The 23,322-nt window shown below is 43.1% G+C and overlaps 1 protein-coding gene across 1 annotated transcript; it reads left to right on the top strand.

Annotated features, from left to right (window-relative positions):
- The first annotated feature begins 5,775 nt into the window (after positions 1 to 5,775).
- On the top strand, positions 5,776 to 23,176 carry LOC109635715 (fibroin heavy chain-like). Its single transcript, XM_069510263.1, has 42 exons — positions 5,776 to 5,925; positions 9,101 to 9,265; positions 9,628 to 9,807; positions 9,923 to 9,943; positions 10,106 to 10,285; positions 11,513 to 11,599; positions 12,101 to 12,193; positions 12,271 to 13,011; positions 13,137 to 13,217; positions 13,321 to 13,368; positions 13,473 to 13,535; positions 13,632 to 13,679; positions 13,843 to 13,905; positions 14,030 to 14,074; positions 14,227 to 14,394; positions 14,478 to 14,513; positions 14,605 to 14,913; positions 15,064 to 15,096; positions 15,193 to 15,984; positions 16,089 to 16,118; positions 16,263 to 16,457; positions 16,691 to 16,723; positions 17,057 to 17,266; positions 17,363 to 17,395; positions 17,495 to 17,545; positions 17,930 to 18,148; positions 18,251 to 18,295; positions 18,440 to 18,493; positions 18,793 to 18,885; positions 19,091 to 19,114; positions 19,624 to 19,638; positions 19,947 to 19,997; positions 20,229 to 20,477; positions 20,586 to 20,915; positions 21,039 to 21,071; positions 21,154 to 21,210; positions 21,306 to 21,563; positions 21,681 to 21,740; positions 21,817 to 22,089; positions 22,181 to 22,213; positions 22,418 to 22,852; positions 22,998 to 23,176. The coding sequence occupies exons 1-42, from the start codon at positions 5,850 to 5,852 to the stop codon at positions 23,033 to 23,035; spliced, it is 6,048 nt and encodes a 2,015-aa protein (XP_069366364.1). The 5' UTR covers positions 5,776 to 5,849; the 3' UTR covers positions 23,036 to 23,176.
- The last annotated feature ends 146 nt before the right edge of the window (positions 23,177 to 23,322 follow it).

Here is a 23,322-nt window from a genome sequence, read left to right as displayed (position 1 = left end):
CTCCAGTGATTTAACAGTATCACCTACTGTTTAATTTTAGTCACTGTTTTTCGAGGCCTTGGAGTAGATGAGAGTTCTCTTGCTGAGCTGCAGCGGGGTGAAACACAAATTAAGATTTTCATATTGAAATTACAGTAACTTTGAATAATTGTAGAAAAATGTATCTTTATCATCAGATTTACAATCACATTACTATTCCACTAAGATTCCTTTAGATTTGAAGATCTCTAGTTTGTCATATCAGTCTGTATTCACCACAGACTATAGAGGCCCTCTCCTTTACAGGAAAACATCAGCCAAAGTTGCAAGGCTTCATAATAATAATACACAGACAGTTTTATCCATAATATAAAATATGAAAGGAAAATAAGAATGATGTTCTGTTTCATCAAAATGATTTCAAATAATGTGCCATACATTATTGGTAAAGTAGGAATGTGTGTGTGAGAGAGAGAGCCTGGCATTAAGTGAAAGCACTAAAGTCATAATTCCACTTCAGTCTGCCTCAGGAGAAAGTTTCATGCAAAACATCTGATGAGCCTGACACACACACACACACACACACACACACACACACACACACACACATGCTCATGTCCTTGTATGTGAAACAGTATATCGCAGGGAATTTATCTTGTGATTAATGCTGAGCTCACAGCCTCACTGCACAGCGAGTGTGACTTTGATTTCCCTCCACTATCACACTCTCCATCTCAAGTGTTCACAGTTGACACAAGACACTGCTGCTGATCCCTCACACACAAACACACACACACACACACACATAAAGTGCTCTGACCCCTCATCCCTCACTGCGTGACCTCCTAACACAGCTGTTTCTCGTGTCCCTCATCTTTCAGTCTTTTCGTCTTCTCCTCGCTGCGTTCTGATGGATGGCCCCTTCGTATGTTACAGTGCTGCAGTGTTTGTGTAAGGCGCTGCTCTTGATTTGGTGTTGTTTCAACCCTCGTGGGAGGAGAAGCCTCTCCCCTCCGAGCTGAGGGTCGTTATGAGTCATGGGAAGGGGCCTGCTTATAACAGTTGACATCGAAGAGCATAACTCATCTGACGTCACACTCCGTCGCTGCATTTTGTGATATAAAACGCGTTCCTGTGGATATGTTACATGCAAGGGGAGAGAACACTTTTAAGGATTGAAGCATTCTCATTTAATTCTAATTTAACTCTTCCTTAACGACCTAATTACGCCATTTAGGTAAACTGTGTCTTCAGTTTAAATGCCCCCATGTGGGATCAGTAATAACTGGATCATACCTCAACTTTCAATTAAGTCAGTGCTTCAGTGTAGAGGACAGTCTGCCTCTCCTGCTGCACACGGTTAGGAGTCCACAGCCTCGAGCAGCTCAACTGAGAGCCGCTCTGTTTGTTTTAATGGGCCACAGAGGACTTTCACCAGGAGAGCATAATGTGTGCAGAGGTTACTGCAAAGAGAACGAGACGCCCTGCAGCGCTGGACGAGCGTCCTGAAAGTTATTCAAATGATGAGCTTCTCTCTCCTGCTGCAAACTGAACCAGTAAACACAACTTTGTGATCATAGTACATGAACCCACTGAGGAGGTAACATGCCATCATTCTGAATCACTTATCAGTATCATCATGCCAGTCGAAAAAATAAAAAATCATTTCATGATGATCCTGAGGTGAATATTTCTTATTTCTTATCTTTCTTATGTGAAAACAATCAAATCCAGATTGTTGCACAAGTTTTTTACCATAAACCAAACACGGTTGTTTGTATGACAGAAGGTTTGAGTTCAGAAGAGGTGGAATATCATCAGAGGCAGCATTTTAAGCAGAGCAGGGATTAGACCACTTACAGCAGATCCAGGGTCAGTTATAAATAATTTATGGAATTAATGATAATCATAACACATATGGCCTTTCAACCTCTCTGCTGATTCAACACAATCATTAAACTAAACTGATCAAAAGGTAAAACAGACAAACCCTGATAGATAATCCATCACATTTCTATATAGATCCCACCATGCAGTGAAACATTACTTATGTCCACGGTACCAAGTTATTAAAGGGTGTGTCAGTGTGGGTGGGCTTGAGGCCTGTGGGCTGCCATCAGACTTGGAGATGTAAATCTTTGGCACGGGTTGGCAGTGAAAGTCGATCCTACCCAGACCTTAACCCTGACATTTACCAGCAGTCCAGTTCATTTATCAAGTCAAACAAGTGCCCGTCTGAGTCTGTCTGTCTGTTTTTCTGTCTGTCTCACTCCCTTTCTCCTTCTCTTGCATTTTTCCTCCCTTTTTTCCTCTCTATCGCTCGCTTTCCCTCTCTCCATCACCCAGAGGGGTAAATTACCAGTCTGGAGGGGGCGAGCAGTGCTCCAGCTCACACACGCCCATATATAGGCAGCAGACGTTAGGTAAACGCTAGGTAGACGTTAGGTAAACTCCGAACAGGCACTACTCACTTGGCTGCTTTATTTGTAACATTGATACGCGCTGGCACGCGGCTCCGCAGGTTGTGTGGATGGATGTGGGAAGTGGACGGCAGGTGGATGAGAGAGAGTGTGTGTGTGTGTGTGTGTCTGTGTGTGTGTGTGTAGTAGTGACTGTCAAAGCGAATAATAATCACAACATTTACACACATTACCACACGGACAGCTGCAGTCATTTGAAGAATAACACCTTAACTTTGCATAAAAAATGTTGGCAGCAGATCCTGCATCTCTCTGCCCGTTTCTGAATGTTGTTTTTTTTCTCATTCCAACGGACCGCCGGCCAAATACAGGCAACATGATGTCATGCCTGCATGTTTCCATGATAACACTTACAGTACAGTAACAGTACAATGTTATTTGATTGCAAATATAATAATCCATGAGAATAATTTGAAGTCAAACCAGAGGAGACAGAAATCTTTTCTACAAGAAGCACAGATCAATACTTTCATTTTATGTGTTTGTGCATATTCTCACTTGTCTTAGCTAAAATCTGTCTTGCTGCGTCATCAATGTTTTGCGTCAAAACAAGACAAAGCAGAAATGTATTTTGCTTCATCACGGTTTCCAACTTTTTAATATAAATTAAAGACTGTTACAGCTTTGCTTTGGTCATCAATCTGTTTTTTGTGACATGTTTGACTTCGATGAAATGAAGTGCCTCTCCCATTCTCCTCCATCAGACGAACATATGAGCGCATGTAGATTGAGGCCCTGTCCATCACATTTACAGTCTTACAGTCTCCATCTCTCCAGACATGCGTGGTGTTAAGATTTTGGGCAGGGAGCCACATAAACATTAGAGCAGCATGAAAAACAAAAACTCCTCTTATTGACCAAGCTGAGTTAATGCTTAATTTTGTGTTTGCATGTGCAGGCGTCAGTGTACTTGTACTTGTGTCACCATAAGGTGGAAACTTGTGCTCAGAATGAATAAACAGGTCTCATTCTATCATTGCACAAACTAAGTCACCCAGCATCACACTGATTCTGATGATCTCCACTGACGGAGGCTGCGTGAAACACCTCTTACTTTCAACCCGTCTCAGGTGTCAGACTATCGCAAGTTTCTTATTTGAAAGGTTTAACACCAAAGTGATACACAGGACAGAACACTACACTCTGAGTGTCAGGTAATCATGTAGGTTTTATGTACAATAACAGTGATATATGGCCAATTCAAACCGTCTAGCTCTAAATTATGGTCATTCATAATTTTAAATAACTGACAATTATGTCTCTCTGGTATTTGACAAATTACTCTTTTGTCTTTTGTTTATTCTAAGTCTGGACTTTCAAGTACTAATGACCTCAAGCTTAAAAGTCTCTTATATGGTATATATATATATATATATTTCATTTTTACCCTTCGTTTCTCTCTGTATTATTTCACTGCATAACTATGTAGCTCCATCAAATGTGAGCACAAAGACCAAATCTGAAAACACAGCAATAAAACTACACTTTAAGACCAATTATGGGTTTTCAGGTAGCACTGCCTCTCTCCTTCATCTCTCCAACATACAAATGTAAATATACAACCCGACAGTGCAAGCAAACACTCCTGCAGAAACATAAATATACGGATGAAGCACTTGTTTACTAATCGAGCCGTTTCAGACAGAACTCAAGAGTTGTCTACATGATCACATCTCAGAAACATCTTCCACAATTCAGACCAGTGGAACTCTCATTGGCTTCTGCTGCTGCTTCTATTGTTTCATGTTAAAATTTCATGGTTGAGATAGGAGTCGGTGTTAGTTGCTAGGTTTTGTCAAGTGGCCATGAGCTATGGATCAGAGGACTACAGGGGGCAAGATTTTATATTGAGAGCCCATATGGTTGTTCCTCACAGCGAGACGGTTCTGGGTTCAAACCCTGATGATTGGAAACTGGAGTTTTCATGTTCTCGCTGTGTTTCCTCTCACAGTCCACAGACATGCTGGTTAAGATAAGTTACCTCTAAGATCGTCTAAAGGTGCGAGTGTGAATTGTCAGAGCTGATTTCACGTCTGAACGCGACCAACTGCATCCTGAGATCTGATCACTCAAAACCACATTCGATCTGTGGCCACATTCTAATAAATAATAATAATAAATAACCTCTGACCTGCTACAGTTCAAATATATATTTTTTTGCCAAACAATGAGTACTGTGCTCTCTGTAACGTGGTTTCTCCTGCTCCCACTCTCTGATCCTCACCATGTCAGTGTATTGGTACCATTAGCTCGTTTACTTCATCTGTTTCCAGGCCCATTTCCACCAAACAAAGAAAATGTTTCAGAACCCTGCCAGACACAGACCTCAGCCCTCAGGAGCTGGGACAGGACCAGCCAGCCCAAACATGGAGAAAAAATCCCAGCGATACCACTGGTCCAAACAACAACAAAAAAAAACAGTGATTGTTTCCAGGTATGCTGACCGGTGTGTTGCCCCACTACCGCTTGGACTCAAGGTGGTGAGGAAAAAACCACAGCAGTGTGATGATAGTTGCTGTCGTGCCCAAAGGTGACTCACTGGTAAAATGACCTCTCTGATCATAATGCGACTTATTCTTATTAGGGGGAGGAAAATCTTTCCCATCTTTGCTTTTCTGTTCTTTTCTTTCTTCTGCTCTCGTCTTTACTCTTCTTAAACATTTGTCTCACCCGTGCAGAAGATGCTATGATCTGACTTAAAGGTTAGATGAACTCACCAGATTCAGGTATAAGACTTTGACATAGTATGTCTCTATCCATCATCTGTATCTATGGGTTACACGTGGGCCTCACAATATTTATATTATGATTTCATTTTTAGTAATATATTCATATTTTAAAGCTGTATTTCATAAATACATACCAAAGATTCATGAAGCAGCTCTTGAGTCACTCTTGTGTTTTCCTTCAACTCAAACATGACGCTGTTTGGAAATCCACCAGGAATTTCTGGCACCGTTCGCTTTTACTTTCTGAGGTGACTGGAGAAAAAGGAGGGAACCCCATTTTTTACAATTCACAGTCTCCCCTGTATCTCATACATGTCTCCCCCCGTCTCTGTCTCCTTGCCCACCCTGCCTACTCCCTCCTTTTGGCAGTAAAGACCCAAATAAATGCAGCCTAAGAGTCACTGTGGGGGTTGGAACAACCTATTTGGTATAATGAGGTGATCCATTGTGCTTTCTCTGCCTCTTACCGTATCTATCTTTCTACTGCGTGTCTCTTAGCCAATTACGCAGTGTCCTGTCTTGCATCCTGCCCCCCCCCCTCCCATTTTTTTCTGCCCTCACTCATTTCCCTCCTTCTTTCTGAAGGCCTCGTTGAGCCCTGATAGGCTTGCTGGGGATAAAACCTGGAGCTTAGGAGCAGAGAGGGACATTTGGGAGCAAGATGGCGAGAGGGACGGTGGCCACGTACCTACACGGAGTCCTTCTCCTGGCTCTGTGGAAACCATCACTGCAAGGAGGTGGGTCCTCTTTACTGCATGTGTGCAGCAGCTCAGCACCTGTGCATCAGGTGTCACATTAAACTTATGCAGCAGTTTAAGTAGAAGAGGGATGCATGCACACAGATTCTATTTTCTTTCTTTAGTTCAGTCATTTTAATTGTCATGTGTGATTTTGGGGGGTGCAGGAAATATGACAGTGAAGATAATGATCATGATAATGAGGTTGTCTAACATAAGAAGAAATTTGCTGCTGCAGATTACTGATGATGATAAAAAGAAAATCTGATGATACGAAAAACCGCAGACATTTGCCAGAGTTTCAATAATTTTAGTGTGGTTTCACTGGGAAGAAGTATTTGCATTTTAGAAGTCAATGAATCATTATTATTTGTATTCATTGTTCCAATTTCTGCAGGTTTGTCTTTAGAAATAATGTAATTGTGGAGCAAAACAAACACAGCTCGAGTTGGATGGGTTTTTACTCTTCAGGAACTCTACCAACTCCACTCAGATTTTTTTTCTCTGGGTATTAATGAAAACATGCCTGTGTTGACATTTCTGCTGAATGATTTCTAGTTTGTTGCTGCTGTAACTTTAACATGTGATTTTAAACAGAGCTACACAATATTAATTTTACAGATTTTTGTTTGGATGAAACGTAAAAGTACAAAGTTCTCTGTGTCTTCACAAAGCACACGTATGTTATTAATGTTAGAGATCGGTACAACATAATTATGATAAAAATATTTTAATGAGGCACTGTATCTTTTAAAAAGCTCTAACTTCGACCATGTGCTCCAGACCTCATCCACTCATGCTGTCTTGTTGCCTCTTCTGTTTAAATTGTAATCCGTTTGATGTGAGGAGATCACCCTCAGTCTCCTCCTCATTTGAATGGGTGCATTGTGGGTGGTTCAAACGGGTGTTTCAGGCTGTTGTGTAATTTCCATTCATACAAGGTCAAGCTGAGCCAGTGAAAACTCAGTGAAGAGTAAGAAGACTTGTCATTGGTTGTTAAGTTTATGAGATTTGGTTTTAGTGAAATGGACTGAAAGAGTATTTGTGCTTAGGTTGCTATATTTTTGAATAGTCATAAGTAAACTGAGATGTTATCAACAAAGAATATTTGTGATAACAGCAATGGGCAGATGTTGGACACAACAGACTTAGATGAAGATGGAGACAGGGACAGTGACAGGGAGGAGACAGTGGCGCTGAGAGTAGAGCAAGAGAGGGGAGAGAGAGGATGATATGAGCAAAGGTCTCAGATTGGACTAAAACAAAGTACGATGTGATTACATAGTCAGCCACCAGGATGTATACTGTCTAATCATCATAACATAAGCACTTCATCATTTCAGATCCATTTTACAATCAAAAAGACTGCACCAGTGAACCTTTAACCAGATTAAGAATAGAATACAACTTATTCACCACCTATGTGGAATATTGTCTTTTGCTTGCTATAAAACAACATGAGGACAGACAATCCTAAAGACAAACGACAACATTAAACACCATAAAAAAACCAACTGGCAGTTGTTAAAAATCATGTACAAGAGGTTGAAGGTTAAAGAGAGTTCTGAACCTTCAGAACCTCTGTGGAGTTAAAAATAATTATGGCACTTTCTAAAGACTTATTTAGTTCCCAGAGGGGCTCTGTAGCACCTCCCAGAGCTCAAAGGCTCCAACTGGCTGAAAAGAGGATGGGAGCTATCCCCTCGATTTCCTCCTCGTCCTTTCAGTAAAGAGTTGAGTCGAGGGGTTTTGGGGTTTGCTGAGTATTACTGACACAACCCTGGAAGGTTCGTTCATGGCTCTGCAGCTTGAGTATCAGAGTCTACAGCCAAGATAGTGGCTGGAATATTCATTGTAATGAAAATGTTAGACAGACAAAACTAATTATTGAACAAATATAGATGAAGATCTGGGGTTCTCTAAAAATTCACTAAAACCATGAATTTCAGCAGCAAATCACCCGGTCACTGCTAACTGTTCTTGAGAGATTTAAGTCAACCATGATTGTCTGTGTCAGACCTGCGATACGCTGATGATGCATCCAGGGTGAACTCCACCTCTTGCCTAGAGTGAGGTGGGATTGGCTCCGACTAACTCCCCGCCCCAGAACCTTTAAAGGATAAGCAGTACAGATAATGGATGGATGGGAACAATTTGAGATATGAAATGTTTGGATCGGGCACAAGACGAAATATCAGGGGTGTCACCAGAGTCACTTCTCTGGGGGAGGGGTTCTTATTGTCAGGACAAAATGTCTTGGCAACCCAACTGATATGGTGGAGATATGTCAGACATTGACACTGTCATTCCTACAGACATACACTGCCAAATGGCTAAAGAGAAAAAAGAGTGATGAAATTTGTTTATTATGACTTATAAATTGAAAAGTACGACCATGTCAAGCTGCTCTTTTACCTGTGCAACGTTTCATTTCAAAGATCCCAAAACAACAAAAGCTTGAGGGGAAGGAGGTTCCTCTCCTGCAGAATGCAGCGGGTAGAGTGGAATGACTGAGCAGTTAAGTTATTTACTGTGCGCTGTTAATGTGCTGTACATGGCATTACTCTGAGATCAGAAACTTACATTCTTCAGGAATCCCTACAGACCTATTCTTCTCACATCTGGACTGTGGGATCTTAAAAAACCATTCCTTTTATAGTTGTTTGCTCGCCCTGTTTCTATTCTTAGCGATCGTGATTTGTGAAACAGAATATAGGTGCAGAAAAGTGTGAGAATTATGACCAAAGAAGAATGCCTTTTGGATGAGGCGCTGTTTGCTATCATCAGCAGAGAAACTCAGCACAGGGACCGATGATCACTACACACACTTTTTGAGTCAGCTTGTGTGGCAGCTGATGCCACTTGTTAAATGTAATTCTTGTTTATTTATACAAATTAAATGTGGTTTACTAAGTGCTGGCAAAGAGGAGAAAATTATGCCTCATTAGTCTTTACTGATGACTCATGTGTTAGACGTCCGCAACTATGAAAACACAGTTCACGTTTTTACAGCTGATGTCATGCTCTTTTTCTGCTCTTCTAAAGTGAACAGTGCAATAATAACAATAACAAATTACAGTTATCATAAAACATTTTACAAGAAGAGCGCTGCTCTAAACTATTATAACTTGAAGCAATTAATGAATCATTTGGTTTTGATGATGATGTGCATCAGGTGTATACATACCTGCTGGTGCTGGTGGAGGAGCTGGAGCTGGTGTAGGAGCCGGTGCAGGACCTGGAGCTGGATTTGGACCAGGTGGAACTGGAACAGGATACGGAGGAGCCGGGACTGGATTTCAGCCTGGTGGAGGAGCCGGACCGGGAGGAGCTGGTGCAGGTATCAGGGGTTTGGTCCAGGAGCTGGTGGAGGCAGATGCGTTATCTGTTAAACTTCATACAATAAATATCTGGAGTAACATGTTTAACTGTTGACTAGAATCATGGCAACACACAGGAATCAGCTTTCAAATGCATCATGATACAATTTAAGATTATTAAGAGGTTTTGTATTAATGAAATCAGTTGCTGGTGGAATTGCTAGAGTTCTCACAGATATATGAATTGTATATGAATCATATAAATTGAATTAAATAGAATTGAATTGAATTAAAAGTGTATGTATGATGTGCTGCTGCTTTCACTTTCTGTACCAAGGCTTGTTTTGTCTTCATCTACATGTGTATCGTGCATATTCTTCAGGAGGCTATGGTGGTCAAGGACCAGGAGGAGTCGGTCCAGGAGGAGTAGGACCAGGTGGAGTAGGACCAGGCGGATTCAGACTTGGAGGAGTTGGATCTGGTGGAGTTGTACCAGGAGGTTTCGGACCTGGCTCCTTTGGTCCAGGCAGTGGTGCTCTAGGAGTCGGCCCTGGAGGTGCTGGTAAGAAAAATACGGCTAGTGGACGTATTGATTCTTAATTGCACCTCTTGTAGAGGTGTGTATTTTCCATTATGCTCTTGTTGATTAAATTGTCATGATTACTTTCTTCTTTCAGGTGGAAAGCCTTCAAAAACAGGTAAGACAGTGTTATTAGTCCACTGATCTGACACAACCCTGCGTTGCTGTTTGGATGAGGTATAGGAGAGATCCTCAAGATGGTTTTAAACTCTTAAAACACTGCTTACATATATCCCTAACCCTAACCCCCTTATTTTGGGATCATACTTGTGTGTCGAAGGTGTCTACAGTGGTCGTGGAGGAACAACTGGAGGGCTTGGAGCAGGACAGGGAGCTGGAGGTGTAGGAGGAGGACTAGGACAGGGCGGAGTCGGTCCGGGTGGTGTTGGGCCTGGGGGCTACGGAACTGGAACTGGAGGAGTTGGGCCAGGTGGCTTCCAACCAGGCCGTACTGGTACAGGTATGTAGACGATAAAAATGTCACAAAAAATTAATAAAGTAATGAAAATTATTTAACTGAAAGCACGTTGGTTTACTCTTCACAAAAGAGGCATAGCATGAAATACGTTAAAATGTTTTTTGAATGATACAATCTTTCAATTTTATATAAAAGTATATTTCTTATATATTTATATCTCCTGCAATTATAATCGTATCAGTGTCACTAACAAAAACAGATTGTGTAATTTCTGCAATTACTTTGTTTGGACATAAATTAATAATATTCAAGCTGAATCAGGTCATAAACTACTTCATGCACACATGGATCAGTGGTCAACAGCCCCTGTACTGTAAATATTGTTCCTCTGGTAAATTCAGTGCCGCAGGATATGGATTGCATACATGCACTACTATTTCATTTCCTCATCGCCTCAAAGCCATCCACCCTCATGCACACACACACTCACATGTAGTGATAACGACTCACGTCTTAGGCATGGCAGGTCCCAGATAAAGGACGGAAATCATCACGTCAGTCAGAAAGACTGATTTGCTTTGGAATTTCAGGCCTCTCTGTTTTTCATTCCCCCCGAACATGTGAGTTGCCTACGCAGGATCAGGAATGTTGGTGATAATATCCAAACCATTTTTAAGAGGTTAAGCCTTGGCTTTGTGGAACCTTTTAAATTCCTCCCATTGGTGCGTATGAAAGGGGTCAGGGTAAGCACAGCAAACAGACTCTTACTATATGTCACACTTTCCAGTTTACCAAATGTCTGGCCAACTCAGCACACACATCTACGCTACACAATAATGCCCGCAAAGTGTGTTTGTGTTGTCCTGCTCCACCCAAGAAGAATAACACACAAACATCCTGGTTCACCTGAACAAGCAATGTGAGACATGCAATTACAAACACTGTGCTGGTCAAACGCAAATTCAAAAAATCATGCACAATGAACGCAGGGACCTGAAGCTGCGTAAATTGATCTCATTAGACCGAAAAAGAGAAACTAAGTCAAAGTATTGTTAGGAGGTTTTAAAGTCAAACATGAAAACTTCAAACCATATTTCAAAACTTTTCAAAGTAAATTCTTGTGAGGTTTCTTGCATGTATTACATTACAAAAGGGTGGAGTCACACAGGGACACACTGAATTCATTAATGCATGATGTAGTGTATTGGAACTTTACTAGAGAAAGTATAGAAAGCACTAAATAGTGTTTCTCTTTTATCTGCTCATTAGGACTCGGAGGCCTCGGGGCAGGAGGTTTGGGTGGGGGAAACCTAGGAGCAGGAGGCCTCGGGGCTGGAACAGGCTACGGACCTGGAGGTCAGTGGTTTTCATTTGCCTACAACTTCTTTATCTTCACATGAGACCCAATGCCAGCTTTAAAAGTATAAGCATGTCTTCTAACATTCAACAAGCGTATGAACAATTGAATGCATTAATAATAGAGGTTTAAGTCCACATGTTTCAAGTTGTAACTAAGAATGAATTCATCAATTTAGTCAGAGCACTTGGGATCAGACTGAAGATGGGCAAAGTGTCTCCACTCACGTACATAAATGAAGCTAAACTATCCTAAATACGGGGGCCGCCATCTTGCGTTTTTGACATCATTTGGAGCCACAATCTGATAGTGACAATAGTATCAAGGTCCCACTAATAAATATGCTCAAGTGTCAGTGTCACAAGTCACTCTCAGTTGACAATCATGACGCTTCACTCCAAAGTCTTTTTCTTAAGCCACCATTCAGCTGACATTTTATACAGTGCTTACCTTGAAGGACATGTTTTATGTGTAGTTAACAAAGCTCTGTCATCACCCAGGTGGCTTTGGAGGCTATGGAGGTGGTTATGGGCCAGGTGGTGTTGGTCAATATGCAAGACCTGGTGGAACTGGTCCCAAGCCTCCTAAAACAAGTAACTATGAACTGCTATTATGAACATTACATAGTTTCAATGCTGAGAACATGACATTTTTTATTTGCTGACCTTAGGTGGAGCTGCAACATCACTTGGTGGAACAGGTTACAGCCCCGGTGGAACCGGAGTAGGGCCTGGTGGAGCAGGATTTGGCCCTGGAGGTGCAGGGGTTGGGCCTGGTGGAGCAGGATTTGGACCTGGCGGAGCGGGATATGGGCCTGGTGGTGCCGGAGTTGGGCCTGGGGGAGCAGGATATGGGCCTGGCGGTGCTGGAGTTTGGCCTGGGGGAGCAGGATTTGGACCTGGTGGTGCAGGAGTTGGGCCTGGTGGTGTAGGTTTTGGGCCTGGGGGAGCAGGATATGGGCCTGGCGGTGCTGGAGTTGGGCCTGGGGGTGCAGGATATGGGCCTGGCGGTGCTGGAGTTGGGCCTGGGGGTGCAGGATATGGGCCTGGCGGTGCTGGAGTTGGGCCTGGTGGTGCTGGAGTTGGGCCTGGGGGGGCAGGATATGGGCCTGGCGGAGCTGGAATTGGACCTGGTGGTGCAGGGGTTGGACCTGGTGGTGCAGGGTTTGGGCCTGGTGGAGCCGGGGTTGGTCCTGGTGGTGCTGGAGTCGGACCAGGTGGTGCAGGATTCGGGCCTGGTGGTGCAGGGGTTGGAGCAGGTGGTGCTGGAGTTGGACCAGGTGGTGCAGGGGTTGGACCAGGTGGTTCTGGAGTCGGACCAGGTGGTGCTGGAGTCGGACCAGGTGGTGCTGGAGTCGGACCAGGTGGTGCAGGATTCGGGCCTGGCGGTGCAGGGGTTGGACCCGGTGGAGGTAGATAAAATGGTTTACATTATACTTACATTCTCTTGTTTATGATAAAAACAAATACAGTGTGTATTCTATTATAAAGAAAACGACTATGTATGTATGAATGATTTCTTTTATTTCTGTTTTAGTTCCATTGCTTCCACAGACTGGTATCCCTGGTGGAGGCCCTGGAGGGAAGAGCGGTGGTAAAGCATCAAAACAAGTTCCAGGTAAACTCCTGAATACAATACCGCCTTTGTTTAGTTCAGTTCATAAAGTATGATCAAACCAAAACACTGAATTCTTTGGACAATACTCTCAATTTGCTCACAGGAATAGGAGTGCCTGGGCTCTATCAGGGTGGATTTGTACCAGGCCAAGGCATGTTGTAACACAGGAAACATTAAAAATATATAAACATAGAATATTACATAACACATTGTGAGGAATTTAGATTTTTCTGTCATTTCATTGCCCATTACTAGGTTTTGGAGGCCGTGGTGTTCTCCCTGGAGTGGCTACAGGATCTGGACTTGGGCCTCAGACCGGTGTGTTAATGCTTTTTTACGTCTAAGTGTTGGAGTGGAACATTTTGACAAGACGAACGTGCCTAAAAATAAGAATTACTACATTATTCCTTGCAGGGGCCGGTGTACTCGGCCAGGGTGGTGCTGGACCAGGAGGAGCAGGCAGTTAGTATCATAAAGCCCTAAACAATTGATTTTTATTCAACATTAGATCTTTTAAATCTCAATATAATAGAAAATAATTAATACCAATAAATGTTATCCAAGGCTTTCATTTTGGTATTTGACAGGAGGAGTGTCTCTGTGTGTTTTTGTTTTTTTACCTTAGATGGTCGTGGACAACAACTGCCAGGGGTTTTTCGTGGTTACCCTCTCATATCACCAAAATCAGGTACACAGGAACCAGCAGTATATTAACCACTGCAGCTCTCAGTAGATTTACATAAACTCAATGATAAATGTAAAGGAAGAAATATGCTCATTATCTATTGAAATATTTATTCTCTCAATTACAGGGGCAGGCAAATCAAAGAATCCAGCCAAAACTGCAGCTAAATACGGTAAAGACACATTAGTGTGGGCGTCACCCTTACATTCAGCTGTTACGTGAGCATTTAATGTATTATTAAATAACTGGCATGATGCATTAGTATCATCTAGTTACAAAATTTCTAAAAATTGTTTTAGTTCACTTGTTTATTTTCTGAACCAGGGGGAGCTGGAGCAGGAGGAGGTGCACTTGGTCAAGGAGGCGCTTTAGGGGTTGGGGCTGGAAGACTTCCTGGAGGAGGAGCAGGGGTCATACCTGGATCAGGAGGAGGAGTCGGACCAGGAGGTGGACCTGGGTTTGGAGGCGGAGTTGGAACAGGAGGCGGATCTGGTATGGGTAAATCTGATGCAGCCATTAAATATATACACATAACATATATATAATATATATTAAAGCATTGTTTTGTGCCACAGTTTACGGCCCTGGCTCAGCCAAAGCACGCAAATATGGTGAGACACACTTGCACAAACAAGCAAAATAGCATGATGAATATACTTTTCAGGGTATTGCTGAGACACACACATGACTTAATCTCCCCAGGTCAGTCAGGCCTTGGAGGAGGACCAGGTGGAGGAGTTGGGACAGGACTGGGACCTGGCTCAGGCATTGGGACAGGTGGAGCAGGTGGGGGTTATGGTTTCGGTCCAGGCGGCGCAGGCACTGGTGCAGCTGGGGGCCTTGGAGGAGGAGTCAGCCCCGGCACAGGAGTAGGACCTGGCTCTGGGGTCGGTTTTGGTCCAGGTGGTACCGGCGCTGGTCCTGGAGGAGCTGGTTATGGGCCCGGTAGAACTGGGTTTGGACCAGGTGGTGCTGGGGCTGGATTAGGAGGAGCCGGAACAGGACCTGGAGGTAACAGTTAATTTAGTGTTTTGGAAAATGTAGCACGTAACTGAACAGGAGCATCTTAAGATATTCTAATCATAGGGATCACTATATTAAAAGTGGAAACTGTATTATAATAGCAAATACAAACATATTATAACTATACTTCTATTTCAGGGTATGATGCCAGTGCCAAAGCTCGTAAATATGGTAAGAACAGTTATGTAATTGAAAAATTGTATGAAACTGTTTTGTTGTTGTAAAACTGTATTTAAAAAAGACTATGAATAAATCTTGTCCTTTAAGGAATGTTAAGTGGAGCACTGGGAGGAACAGGTGCTGGTGGAGTCAGGCCTGGTGGTACAGGTGCTGGTTACGGACCAGGTGGTGCTGGCACCGGCTATGGACAAGGTGGAGTTGGACAAGGTGGAATCGGACCTGGTGGTGCAGGTACTGGTTATGGACCAGGTGGAGTCGGACAAGGTGGAGTCGGACCTGGTGGTGCCGGTACTGGTTACGGACCAGGTGGTGCTGGCACCGGTTATGGACAAGGTGGAGTCGGACAAGGTGGAATCGGACCTGGTGGTGCTGGTACTGGTTACGGAACCGGTGGTGTAGGTACTGGTTACGGACCAGGTGGAGTCGGAACTGGCGGTGCAGGTACCGGTTACGGACCAGGTGGAGTTGGACCTGGTGGTGCCGGTACTGGTTACAGACCAGGCGGGGTCGGACCGGGAGGTGCAGGTACCGGTTATGGACCAGGTGGGGTCGGACAAGGCGGAATCGGACCTGGTGGTGCTGGTACTGGTTACGGACCAGGTGGTGCAGGCACCGGTTATGGACCTGGGGGAGGAGTTGGACCCGGTGGTGCAGGTACTGGTTACGGACCAGGTGGTGCTGGCACCGGTTATGGACCAGGTGGTGCTGGCACCGGTTATGGACCAGGTGGAGTCGGACCTGGTGGTGCAGGTACTGGTTACGGACCAGGTGGTGCTGGCACCGGTTATGGACCTGGTGGAGTCGGACCTGGTGGTGCAGGTACCGGTTATGGACCTGGGGGAGGAGCTGGACCTGGCGGCGCTGGCTATGGACCAGGAGGTAGGATGAAAGTTTAGGTTTAAGTTAAGGACATGTACACAAATGTCCAATATTCAAATAGATCCACTGGTGAATACATTTTAATCTTGATGTGTATTTTGCAGGTTATGCTGGTGCCAAAGCCCGGAAATATGGTAAAACCTTAGTTTACAAATATATCTGTTTGTCATCAACAAAAAAAAAAAAAATCCATGTAAAAACCAAACGTGCTTATATATCAAAACAAAAGTGTCTAAATGCTCTCAGATTAATTTACAGTTTCTAATAAACTGCTGCAGGTCTGCCAGGTGGTGCTGGAGGACTTGGTGCTGGGCCTGGTTCTGGGCTCGGAGTAGGAGGAGGGGTCCCAGGAAGAGGTGTTGGAGTATCAACTGGTGGTGGACCTGGAGCAGGCCTGGGGACTGGTGGAATACCTAGTTCAGGTGTTGGAATGGGAGGTGGACCGGGTGGCTTTGGACCAGGCAGCACTGGAGGTACAAAACAGAAGAACAACTTCATCAGTTCCTGAACTTTTTATTACTGCCCATCTTTAATTCATGTGGATTGTTGATGTATAAATATTAGTGGAGTTTTACCACCAGCATACTGCAGCCTTCTCAGAAATACTGGACTGAATCAACAGAACTTGATCTGTGCACATGAAGAAAAATAAAACTGAACCCAAACTGTGTGCACGTCTTTTAATGCTCTGGTGTTTCTCTCATAGGATATCCTGGGGGAGCCAAGTCTCTCAAATATGGTGCGACTTATACATTACATATTATTTTTGGGATAAACATCATATGAATAATGTTTATAAGAAAACATGCAGTATGCAGTGGTGATTTAAATTTAATCAGTTAGTGTTAAAGCAATAATTTGATGTTTATTATAAGATGGGTCTTCATAATAAGACAATTCTGAGGGAGTTAAACTGTCTAGTAAGTTACAACCTATTCACGACTGACAATGTACTTTCATGCAAAAAAAAACTTGTCAAAGTAGGTATATTTCTTGAACAGCAAACATTTTAAGACTTATTATATTCTATGTCTTCATTAAAGCTCTCCCTCTCCTATTTGCTCCACCGCAGGGCTTCCTGGTGGTGGCGGAGCTCCAGGATCTGGTGTGAATGTGGGATTTGGTGGCCCAGCAGCAGGTGGCATCAGCCCTGGGACCGGAGGAGCACTAGGGACAGACAGAACAGGATACGGGCCTGGTGGATATGGACCTGGTGGATATGGGCCTGTGCCTGGTGCTGGTTATGGACCAGGTGGAGGCTATGGTGCAGGATATGGAACAGGTTTGGGGTCAATTTAAATGCATGATAGATTATGCCAAATCCTAACTTGCTAGAAATCTGTAATTAAATGATAGAAATTATTTATTTTATCTACAGGCTACGGACCTGGATCAAAAGCTGCTAAATACGGTATCAAATTTAAAAAATGTTTTGCTCATTAAAAACATGATTATGTAGCTTTCATCTAAATTCCAGTAACACATCTTTATTATTATTAAACTGGTGTAGGACAAGGTGGGACTGGTGGTGGAGTACTTGGAGGTGGCGTAGGACGAGATGGTGAGTTGTTGATGTATTGAGCACTGCAAATTGAGAACAAGAACGCAGATTGTTTTTCTTCTGTTAGAGCTGATTCTTGGTTCTGTTTGATGGTTTAATCTTTCAATGATACACTTTTTGATGGAATTTCTCCATTTGTTATTTTCTGTAGTTGTATAGAGGTTGTGATTGGTTTTCTCTATTTAATAACAAGTATGAACTGTTCTTTCACTGACCTCTGTTGGTGGTTATTCAGAACTACAGGCCCCTTGCATTGGTTACATCCCATCATTATACTGCGGCCTAGTAAAATACTACAACTGTCACAATAATGTGGTTTGACTGAGATATGTTAATACGCACCTCTTGTTGACTTTACAAGATTATCTCGTTCATAAACTTTAGGACAACCTGGTGGAGTCGGACAAGGGGTAGGAACTGGCACTGGAACTGGAACTGGAACTGGTACTGGCACCGGTACTGGCATTGGAACTAGTACTGGTACTACTACTGGTACTACTACTGGAACTGGTACGGAAGGAGCAGGAACAGGGACCGGCACTGGTGGTTCAGTGAATGGCACCAGCACTGGCAGCGGTGCAGGGACAACAGCTGGACCCAGTGGTGCGCATCTGTTTTAAAGAATCAGAATATGGATTTTTTAACTTTTTAAAATGATTAGGTAAATTATTCACAACTAATAAGATTATCTATGTAATTATTTAGGAGGACTTGGAGGTGCAGGAGGAACACCAGCCCCAGCAACAGAAGGTATCTGAAAAATAATATTTTTTTAGCTTCCAATATGATCATTATCCTAAGTAATTGATTTGACATATCAATAATATATCAATAATCACACATACTGCACTACTTTCAAATCTCAACCCTTGTAATACTCTGCCCTTGTTGCAGGTGATGGTGGTGCTGTCAGTGTGATAGAAGGGTCTGGAAGTTCTGGAGGAGAAGGTGCTTTTACAATTACTGGGGAATTTGAGGCATTAACCCTTGTCTGTGAAATCATGCACAGATGATGTGTGTAGATGACAATGTTCAGGTCCAGTGCTTAGACTGACAGACTCCACTGCTACTGAGGCCTCTTCATTTTCACAGACACCCGTGAAAAAGAAGAGGCACAACAGCAAAACACTAAAATATCATAACCTGAAAAATATAAAACATTTGTTTAAACATGCTTTTCAATATCGTGATGTATATTGTGTGAAGTGTACAAGTGTGAAAAGTCTGTTACGTCAATATTATAACAGGAGGTACAGGTGTAGCTGGCCGGCCAGTGGGAGCAGGTGGTGATGGAGACGGCCTGAGTGGAACAGGAATCCCCATCATTGGAGCAAAACAGGGTATTTTTGTGATTATACATTTTATTGCAACATAAAGGTGCTAATTTATTTGGTTAATAATTCATTCAGGAGTGTTTGTAAATAGTATTAGTGGTGGAATAAACTTATCTGTCTTGAGTCTCCAAATTTAGACTTCATCTGTGTTGTCTTACCACTTTTATGCTTTTAAAATGAATGACTTTATTTATTTATCTTTATAAAACAGGACTCAATGGGACCGAACTTCCAGGTCAGTGTTAATTTAATTTTTAGAGCTTTTATATGATTGTGTGTTCATCCAATCCTGTCAGAGACCACGGAGTGTGGACAGTGCAACCATGTGGCCTTTTACATAATGTTTATATATTTACTTGTACTACAATATGACTGATACCGCTATTTGACATTTCTAGCATTCTAATACAATTTCAACAACAAAAATGTTGAATTGGATCTTTTGAATATACTTGTGCTGAAATGATTTTGTTTGTATGTTTACATTACCCTTACATTAGGTCATGCATCAAGTTTGCATAGATAAGAGAAAAAAACATAGTGTTCTCAAAAACCTTAAATGTTCTGATGCAGACTTTATATTCACAAATCAAAATTAAAAGGCCACAAAATCCACTCTCCTGCGATAATTCAGATGAAATTTGAAGGAATACTTAACTCACGTACTGCATGCAACTTCTAAAAGCAACACATTTACTTACATCCTTTATATCTGGAGAAACATTTTTTTCTCTTATCCCTCAGGTTCCACAGGACCTGGTAAGTTTGCATAAAGTTTCCTGTTAATAGTGCTTGATATAAGGATATAAAGTATAGGCCTTTGTAAAAGCATGGGCATATGTGCATAACCACTCTGTTAAAATACTCAATATTGATGCAGAATATTTCTTCACTTAAATACTTTCACAGCTGTCACTGGTTCACTTGTGCCTGAGAGCAAGTGTCTTTTCTCACACTTTCTGTCAATTGAGGACCTCTCTTAACAGTATTTCTATTCTTCTTTGGGGCTGAAAATATTGGGAATTCATTTCCTGACTTTTCTAAAGTTTCTCTGTATATTTTTTTAGGTGATGTCTCAAGTGGGACTCTGCCTGGAGTCAAACCTCTCAAACCTCCAGGTGACAAAAATAAATCCAGATGAAATAAATTATTTTCCACTTTGTTAAAATCTATGATCAATTCAGAATAACAAAACTTCAGTTTCATACCACTCACTCAAAAGTTAAAATACCACATGGGAGCTCTCCTCACCTGGCGTCTTCTCTGTAAAGGTGGTTTGGAGGTTAATAGTTACTTCTCTAATTTCTTCTTTCAAACAAGTTTGCTGTCCCTCTGTGTCCTGTCTGCAGGTGTCCCCAGAGGTGACACACCAGGTGAAGGAGACGGTGAGGGAGGTCCTGATGGTGAGAGAGAAGGTACAACAGGCACTGGCGGAGGACCAGGAGGAGTAGGAGGCAGTCCCACCAGTGCAGGAGGAGCTGGTGGAGTTTCAGGTGGTCTAACAGGTGTGGGAAGAGGAGACAGTGCTGTTAATGGAAGTGGAGTTGGAACAGAGGGTGCAACTGGTGGAGTAGGAGGAACATTAAAACCACCTAAAGGTGCCATCTGAATAAACCATCAGCATATATATATATACAATACATCCAAAAAAGCCTAACTGAAAATACTGAAGAAAATTTTTTTTTATATGTTTATTCCTTATTTAGCATTTGGACATGATGGGACTGGGGTAGGAGGCACAGGTGGTGGACCTGGAGGAGTTGGAGGAGGTCCTGGTGGTATTGGAGGAGGTACTGGTGGTGTCGGAGGAGGTCCTGGTGGTGTTGGAGGAGGTGCTGGTGGTGTCGGAGGAGGTCCTGGAGGAGTTGGAGGAGGTCCTGGAGGAGTTGGTGGAGGTCCTGGTGGATTTGGAGGAGGTCCTGGAGGAGTTGGAGCCGGTCCTGGGGGTGTTGGAGCCGGCCCTGGAGGAGCAGGCTTGGTCACTGGGGCTGGTGGGCCTGGCGGAGTAGGAACCGGAGCCCTTAAACCTGGAAAAAGTGAGTTGTTATATGTTTTAATCTCTTAAATATTTGCGTATTCGGCCCAAAGTTTCATACCTACACCTATACTACAATGATATATTCATACGGTATTTACATTTCACACACTATCCATCACAGGCTATGGTGCTGGTGGAGTTTTACCAGGTGGAGGTATGCTGACTTAAGCTATCTTTACCATCTAAATTATTGTAAACTCATGACTGAAACAACCTAAAATCTTTTTTTCTCTCAGGTTTACGTTACCCATCTGGAGCTGGAGTAGGACAAGGAGCAGGAAAATCAGGCAAAGGTTCTATAAACTTTGAATTTTACAGTCATCTTAAACCCAAATTCTAGTATCAGCGATGAAAGAAATCACATTAAATGTCTTTATCTTTCCATCAGTATATGGAGTTGGTCCTGGCGGCTATGGTACTGCTCCAGGAGGTTATGGCGCAGGACCAGGAGGTTACGGGGGCGGCCCAGGTGGCTACGGCACTGGGCCTGGTGGATATGGAGCCGGACCTGGAGGGTATGGAGGCAGAGGCATTGGCGGTGGTGCTGGAGCTGCTGGAACACTTGGTGCAGGAGGAGTTGGAATTGGTCCTGGTGGAGTGGTCCCTGGTGGAGTTGGGGGATATGGTGGTGGTGTGGGTCCTGGTGGTAAGTTGACCTCTGTGAAACCAGTATAATAAAGATAAAATAAGTAAGTTTTGTTTTGGTATTAAAAAAAACACATTTAAAAGATTGGTTTTCTGTTCATTTCATATGCTCTGGCAGCAGTTTCAAGATATGGCACAGGTCAAGGTCTGGGTACCGGCACCAGAAAACCAAATAAAAGTAAGATAAGGAATGAAAGAGATTCAGAGTGAACATACAGATGACAAATAGTTAAAACTGGACCACTGTATTACAGGTTATGGAGCAGGGGGTCAGGTTGGGCCTGGTGGATATGGGACTGGAGCAGGTGGTTTTGGGCCTGGCGGTGCTGGTGCTGGTAATTATGGACGTGGTGGCTCTGGAGGTGCCGGGGAAGGACTCGGTGGTGTCGGAACCAGGCCGGGTGGTTATGGACCAGGTGGTGTAGGCACAGGACCAGGCAGCTATGGACCTGGTGGATCAGGGGGCATTCCTGGTGTTTATACTGCTGGTGGTCAAGGACTGGGGACAAGAAAACCACCCAAATCAGGTATTATCAGCATGTACTTTAATATTGACAATATTTAATAATGTATTATTTTTTAAGATAAATTCAGACAGTCACATCTTTCTGACTTCAGGCTATGGATCATCTTCACTTGGTGGAGCTCAAGGTATGAAACTTCTGAAGTGTATTTCTCTCTGTCTTTCTTCATGATATATACATTCATATCCTATTATATATATGCAGATCATAACTTGCTAATCATTACAAATACTTTGTCTTTTATGCTAGCACTTCTCGTAGCAGTTCTGTTTTTTGTAAGTGTAAAACAAAGGTAGGTTTTTAAAAATATATTGCTTTTTCCCATGTGCAGGGGCTTTACCTGGAGGAACAGGAACTGGAGCTGGCACATATGGGCCTGGTGGTTTTGGGCCAGGAGGCACTGGCACAGGAACAGGAGGCTACGGACCAGGTGGCGCCGGCAGAGGAACAGGAGGATTTGGACCTGGCAGTGCTGGTGGAGGGACAGGAGGCTTTGGACCAGGAGGCTACGGACCGGGTGGCACTGGCACAGGAGGCTTTGGACCCGGTGGCACCGGTACAGGAACAGGAAGCTTTGGACCAGGTGGCACCGGTACAGGAACAGGAGGCTTTGGACCCGGTGGTACCGGTACAGGAACAGGAGGCTTTGGGCCTGGAGGCACTGGCACAGGAACCGGAGGCTTTGGACCAGGTAGCGGAGGCGCAGGAACGGGAGGCTTCGGAACAGGGGGGCAAGGATATGGAAAAAGAAAACCTTCTAAATCCGGTAAATTCTGATCAAATAAGTGAAGTAATATGGCAAGAAAATAAAGATAATAATTGTACTGATGGCGACACCTTTGATTATGATTAATAAGAAGAGTGATGAGAAGAATAATGATTGATTTTACCCTTTCTTATCTTTTTTTCAGGTTATGGATCAGGTGAGGTTTGGGTTTGGTTTATTTGATTTATTTTTTTATACATTAATGTTGTTGTATTTTTATTATAGCCCTTTATTTTTTATTAAAATTCCAATAAGACTAACACCAGTTTTAAAACAGAGCGTTATAACCTCCATGGTGGGAGGATTTATCACTGGAATATCACTAATAATATAATACACTGTATAAGCTTTAGCTAAAAATAAATTAAAAAATATATAAATATACTGTGCTGTTTACCAGCAGGAGGAGCAGGAGCAGGAGCAGGTCCTGGTGGAGCTGGAGTTGGACCTGGAGGCTATGGCCCTGGAGG

This window comes from Paralichthys olivaceus, chromosome 15 (genome assembly GCF_024713975.1).
Source record: "Paralichthys olivaceus isolate ysfri-2021 chromosome 15, ASM2471397v2, whole genome shotgun sequence".
Lineage (NCBI taxonomy): Eukaryota > Metazoa > Chordata > Actinopteri > Pleuronectiformes > Paralichthyidae > Paralichthys > Paralichthys olivaceus.
Note: the sequence above shows the minus strand (reverse complement) of the source record. Positions and strands in the feature narration are given on the sequence as shown.

Excerpts from the sequence above, each read along its gene's own strand:
- LOC109635715 (XM_069510263.1), top strand. The coding sequence starts at position 5,850 with ATGGCGAGAGGGACGGTGGCCACGTACCTACACGGAGTCCTTCTCCTG. Across the intron at positions 13,906-14,029 it reads TCTCATATCACCAAAATCAG|GGGCAGGCAAATCAAAGAAT; the intron begins GTACACAGGAAC and ends TCTCAATTACAG. Across the intron at positions 22,090-22,180 it reads AAGAAAACCACCCAAATCAG|GCTATGGATCATCTTCACTT; the intron begins GTATTATCAGCA and ends TTCTGACTTCAG.